Source organism: Megalops cyprinoides, chromosome 4, assembly GCF_013368585.1.
Source record: "Megalops cyprinoides isolate fMegCyp1 chromosome 4, fMegCyp1.pri, whole genome shotgun sequence".
Lineage (NCBI taxonomy): Eukaryota > Metazoa > Chordata > Actinopteri > Elopiformes > Megalopidae > Megalops > Megalops cyprinoides.
Window position 1 is genome coordinate 34,244,980 of NC_050586.1, and position 6,296 is coordinate 34,251,275.

General features: G+C 39.6%; 1 protein-coding gene across 1 annotated transcript; it reads left to right on the forward strand.

Moving 5' to 3' along the window:
* Nucleotides 1–2,176: 2,176 nt before the first annotated feature.
* On the forward strand, nucleotides 2,177–4,833 carry LOC118777092 (CD59 glycoprotein-like). Its single transcript, XM_036527815.1, has 4 exons — nucleotides 2,177–2,273; nucleotides 3,614–3,703; nucleotides 4,043–4,165; nucleotides 4,398–4,833. The coding sequence occupies exons 2-4, from the start codon at nucleotides 3,655–3,657 to the stop codon at nucleotides 4,499–4,501; spliced, it is 276 nt and encodes a 91-aa protein (XP_036383708.1). The 5' UTR covers nucleotides 2,177–2,273; nucleotides 3,614–3,654; the 3' UTR covers nucleotides 4,502–4,833.
* Nucleotides 4,834–6,296: the final 1,463 nt, after the last annotated feature.

The following is a 6,296-nucleotide window of genomic DNA, read 5'->3' on the forward strand; positions in this document are numbered from 1 at the left end:
TTTACCTGCGCCGAGTGCTCTTAAAGGCATAGTGTCCCGTGCCAAATAAATACAGCACCATAGGCTGTTAGGAATAACTGTGATTGCCATTTCAAAACTAGTAAAATTGCATAAATTATAAGTATATTGCTAAAATAGGCGATCCAAAATCATGTCAGAATATATAATGTAAAGTAGAACACGTATAAATAATTTCAATGCGTAATCATATACACATATCAAAGAGTCAATAATGTAGCTCTATGGTTTGTAGTAAAGTCATAATAAATACACATATGTATATCCTAGTATTTTGGATGTCTTACTTGAGTGATTGAGCGCATATAACAGGCATATCAAACAGAACACCAGAATCTAACATTTTGAAATAATTCTTGTATAGGCCTATATATATGGTCACGCCTGGAGACCATTGTACAACAGAGAAATATTTCCATTATTAACAACTGAGAGACATATACAATTTATGACATACAAGGCCACGTGTATCAACGGTGCGTACGCACTAAAATTGTGCTGAGCACTTCTCTACACACAAAACGGTATTTGTGAAAAGATACTTTCCGGGAAAACATGCGTACCTCTGCGCATGGTCTCGAGGTGGCGTACGCATAAAATTTGTAATTTGCAGATTAGCGACACCAAGAGGAACTAACGGTGATGCAAGTAAACGGGTCTTGTGTCAATCATTGATGAGCGTTATCGCGCCAGGTCCCAGCGCCAGGATGAAGTGACTGAGAGGGCAGTTAAAATTGCGAGGGGGCATATCTTTTTATATAGTAAAACAGTAGATTAACATCCTGCTATTACCTATTTCTGCTTTTTTTTCCATCCTGTGGGTGCCAATATAGTGGCGTTTTGACTAGATGCGAACAATTCCATACCTTACCTTTTCCATGTGTTTGTGCGTCATGGCCATAATATTCGGGGCAGATTGCCAGGTCACCACCTAAAATTGGCCTGGTGGTAGGTTTAATGAAATTCATTTATTTAACCATGCAATAGCCCCTGAAAGGCTAAATAACAACAACACAAGACTATTGTTTCAAAATGAAATAATACATTTATTTCACAGCAGTGGTGAAGCCATAAAAGAGATGCCAAAAAACGAATAAGCGCACACAGGACCAGTGTGTCCGCACCCGGCGCCACGAGGGGGAAAGGGGGCAAGAGCAGAAAGAAAGACAAAACGATCTGATTATCTTTGTTTTGTTTTTTTTTTTTTAACTTAGTGACCCTAACACTGTTGACTATTATTTTGTTGATTTTAGCAGTCATCTTTCAGTGGTTAGAATCGTTCATAAATTCTATTATTTTGCGTCTTGTAGACTTACGTTCAGAGTGCTCCGATTCCCTAAATGGTGCGAGGACACTTCTTATTCTTCTCCTCCACCGTACGCACCTCTGGTGAAACTGCATTCATAGCGGTCAGCCACTCCGCATTTTTCAGTCGATTTGAAATGGCGCTAGTCTCGCCTCCAAAAAGGACATTTTTGTCTCCTCTCCACCTCTTCAACCATCACCTCTATCTCCGTGTCCGAATAATTTCTTTTCTTAAGTCTTGCCATTGATCCTCAACATCAATCTTTGCATTTCACTCAGATTTACCTGGGATCTTTAACATGCTAATTCGGCGCATTAAAGGCGTGTCTCGGTCTATATAAGAACAATTAAGCGTTAAGCGCGTTCATGTGCACATAATCTCACGATGGTCTGATTTACGATCAGATTTATGAAGACAATTAGGCGTACGTGGTGTTTGATAACTCTGACGAAAAACCCCCTTACACAAATCGTGAGATTGTGCGTACGCATGGTATAGGCCACGGCAAGTTGTACACAAAGATTGATACATATGACCCTAGGTCTGGCAATACGAGTATCATTATACGATAAGATTATTTCGCAGATAAACCTAGTAATCCCCCCCATAAAAAAGGACGATGAGCCGCTCTTTTGAACTGCTCTGAAACGGAGCCATCCGGCTCCCTTCAAAGAGCCGTTATTTCCCGTCACTACTATCCTGGCCTACTTTTGAAATTGGTATATCAGTATCACCAGGCAAACAAACGTCTATTTGTTTTCTACAGTCTTGCACAATCCTGAAAATTTCCGAGCATTGTTGTGATCTCCTCTTCCGGGCAGAGAGGAATGAAATATAAGAAACAGGTGGGCAGGGCTTTGGAAATTCCTGTCCAAAGAAGAATCTGAGGTTTAAAAGGAGGGAGCTGCAGAAGAAAGCTACACAGACACCTATACAGAGAGAGAAACAGGTGAGAGAAACCATACAGCATGTGCTACTTCTGAACTGTTTTTCAGTAGGCCTATATTGCATAGCGAACAAAAGATGTCTAACTATTGGTAGCAAGGTAGGCAGTGCTGAGTATATTATGGTGGAGGGCAGTGTTGAATAGAAACTGCACTATAAGGTTTTGTAATAGTTTTAGTAGGCAAAGTCAGAGAACAGAAATATATCTACGTATCGTTTTTTTAGGGTTTACGTCTGGGGCAGTGTTTATGGCAGGGATTTTTTTCTACTAAACATGCTTTGTTTTCGTTAACAATGGTGAATGTTTTCAGGTGACATTTGCACTGCATTTCCATCTAATGTGTGCCATCTCTGCAGTGATAAAAATGATATTTTCACTAAATATCAAAATAAAGGTGAAATCATGTTTGTGCTCAAATAATATGATAGACAATAATTAGTCTGTGGTAGTAGTGTAAATACAATCATCTTAGAATCAGTTTTACTAATGACTGTCATTTTGAAGCTAATATTGCTTTCTAAAGGTACTGTAATTTGTCAAATGTTTTATTTTAAACTTGTATGTTATTGTCAGAACTCAGGCAGGGACTCAAGCGCAGACAGAGGAGATGGATGCCAAAAACGGGTTTATTTAATCCAAACTGGTAATCCACAAAACGAAGTCAGGGCAGGCAGAGTCAAAAACCGGGCAGACACGGCGACCAAAACCACAGGGCAAGAACGAGGAACGAAGTCAGGAAAAACAGGCAAAGTCCAAAACCAGAAAAACACAGCAAACATTCCACAAATCAGGTCCAGAAATCGTAGTCAAGAAAAAAAAAAAAAAACAAGTAAGGCAAAAGGAACCGACAGGCAAACCAGAACAGACGGCGAGTAGCGAAACAGCAAACCGAGACGAACTGGCAAACAAGACGGAGACAAGCAGGTTAGATATAGGGCTAGGCTGATGAGGTGATGGGAAGCAGGTGTGCAGGCAGGCAGGTGGAGACAATCAGGTGGGTGGAGACAGGGCGGAGAGCAGGGCAGGGCTAGAACACAAGGAAAACAAAAGCACATGGACAGGGAAAAGAAAACAACCGGCTAAGACGCCGCAGTCATGACAGTTATTACTTAGGTTTGCCATTCAGTTGCAACCTTCGACACTGTCCTTACCCTGTTAAGCATTTAAAAGTCTGTTAATAAGAAATAATGGTGTTTGCTCTGTTACATAATCCTGATTCAGAAAACAGGGATATCAGTCGTAAATGGAATCAGGTCAGACTAGATATTTGATCAAAAAACACAACAGTGGATGCTCTTCGTGCTACTTTTCCAAATCAAGCTCTCATTATTTCATCTTGGTAGCTCTTCCTTTAAAAGAAGATTTCCTAGGACAGAAAGAAAACATGAAAGCCTTGGTTATCACTTTCTTCCTCCTGTTGGCCCTCAGCTGTGGTGAGTCCATAATCTTATTTCTGAAATGCACTTTATATGAATGTAAATTACCATTTTCCTTAAATACTCTATAGTTAAATATGTAAGTGCTCTGCAAGAGGAGAGGCGAACGCAAGGGGCCTGAACAGTGACATTATGAGGAGAGACCAGAGAGCTTTTGTAACTACACAGACTACTCTGCTGTTCCACATTTCTTACCATGTGCTTGTTATGAAACAAGGTGTTTTTACTCAAAAGCTCTTGAAGTGAACACGTTATTGTAATATTCAGTGTAATCCAGTTTTATTTTATCACTCAGCTAATACGTCCAACTCTAATATTGTACTGTCCATCATCCAGGAGAGGCCTTGCGGTGCAACCATTGCGTCCCTAGCACACCGGGCGGTAGATGCACCACAACATTGGAGACCTGCAGACCCGATCATGATGCCTGCATCAGAGCCATGTTTCTGCCCCCTCTTCGTGAGTATCCCTCACTCAAAACCACTAGAGGCATGCAGGAGACTCCACCGATTAGAGTATAGTTCCTATGCACTGTTTTGAAAGCCTGAAGACATTTCCTACTGTTGTGGAAGGCATTTAATGTATTCAAACCAGAGCACTGTGGCCTACAGCTTTGTCCTTTTTCAAACCTTTTTAAATCAGACATGTAATCCCCCATGCAATTGTCATTTTGTGCTTTGTCTCTTGACAGCCATCTCACATTTTCGAAGATGCATAAAGATGTCCGATTGTATGCTGCTTCAGGGTACTCCCAACATCAATGCCTACTGCTGCTCCTCAGACCGCTGCAACTGAGACATGGCGCTCAGACTAATGAAGATTCAGGCTGTACAAGGATCGTGTTGTCACCTTGTTTAGTTATGACTTTCTACTATTGTGTTTCACTTTAATATAATCTAAATCTGCAGAGCTATTTTTCTGTGATAGATATGTTTATTAATCTATATACAATAAAACGTCTACAATGAAAAGTCTGTCTTGCTTGGCTTGGATCTGTTGATTAGAATGTCTTATTGCACATGCCAGTTATGCTCAGCCATTTTTTTACAGTACTTTCACAGTGCTGCAGTTACTATCTGTTTGAATGCATTAGTTAAAAGCTTGAATAAAATCGCATGCAAAACTCCCAAGTGTAGTAGAGTTTATTTTTCTGCCACCAGCAATAATTTCTGTGTAGACAGTGACACAACATGAAATACACAGAATGTATGGAATATATTTATTTCAGTGAAGGAATTTTTGATCATTTAAATGGATTTGAGTCCAGGGGTTTGATCCCCCTTTCATAAAGGGCCCTTTAATTTAACACTGTTGACTTGACACACCGAACAGCACACTATCTGTATCACCTCAATCAACACGTGTTGAGAGCATCATTGTACCTAGGCGCACAGCCTGTCATATCTAGAATGATGAAAACAACATTAGTTACTATTCTAGCCTTTAATAGTAGTATATCAACCATAACTGTATCCAAGTCTGTATGCCGGGTATCAATACCTTCCATACATGTAAAATTAAATGTGTGCTTTTGGAATTCATAAGTGCATTTTGCATTTGTGCTGAGGAAAACCCGACATGCCTCAATATGAGACTGATGTCTATTATTGGCCTAGATCTGGCCTCATACAGGTGAATGTACTTCAATTAACCAATCATACACATATGTCATACAAATATGCTCCCTGTGGCATTCAAATGACTAAAGGTAATACAAAGACATAAGTTACTGCATATATTTCCAAGGGGGTGTTTTATTGTAAAACATCTTTCTTGTGATGAGTGAATCCACCACGCAAACCAAGCCCCTAACATTATTTCCGTGACAGTGCCCCTTTTCCACCAATGGCCTTAACAAGATGTCACTATCTGCAGGTGAAATATCTGAAACCAATTTGTTTTCTAAGTTCACACAGAAGTGTCAAAATTGAACTCTTTTTAATTATTGTTTGTACTGACTGAAAAGGCCAATTATTTGCTTGCAATATCACAAAAGGGTAATTGCAATGGTCAGATCTTCTCTTTGAGAAAAAACATGTGTGTGTATCTCAAACATCTGATGTGGTTCGATTAAAGGATTTCTGTTTCTTTGTGTATCACCTTACCAAACATTAAGGACTTTCAGGCAGGAAATAGTTTTAACAGCATTTTATATATCAATACATCCACCAGGGGGCAGAATGATGCACAGGCCAGGAGTCACAGTACCTTATTTCAGATAATCCACTCAATACCAAGAAATCACATGGGGAGTATCTGTGAGATGTAATCTGAGATTTAATATCTTTTGTACACAGATCAAGTCTTTTCTCACCAGTTAGCATTTATGCCTTTCTGTACTCTGTGAACTGCATACATATATACACACACACTCCCAGGCAAAAAAAGGGTCAAGCCCAAAATGGCAAAACATTAAGCTTTGAATGGTCTTAATAACAAATCACTTTTCAGGAAATTAGCAAGAATTAAACAAATAGATAAAGTAACTGAGTATGGTATAGCTTTCCCCTGTGATTTCATTAAGTGTTGAAGCCTTGAGGGTAAACTTGAAGACAGCTTTTTGCAAAAAGAAGAGTCAATATTGTTCCAC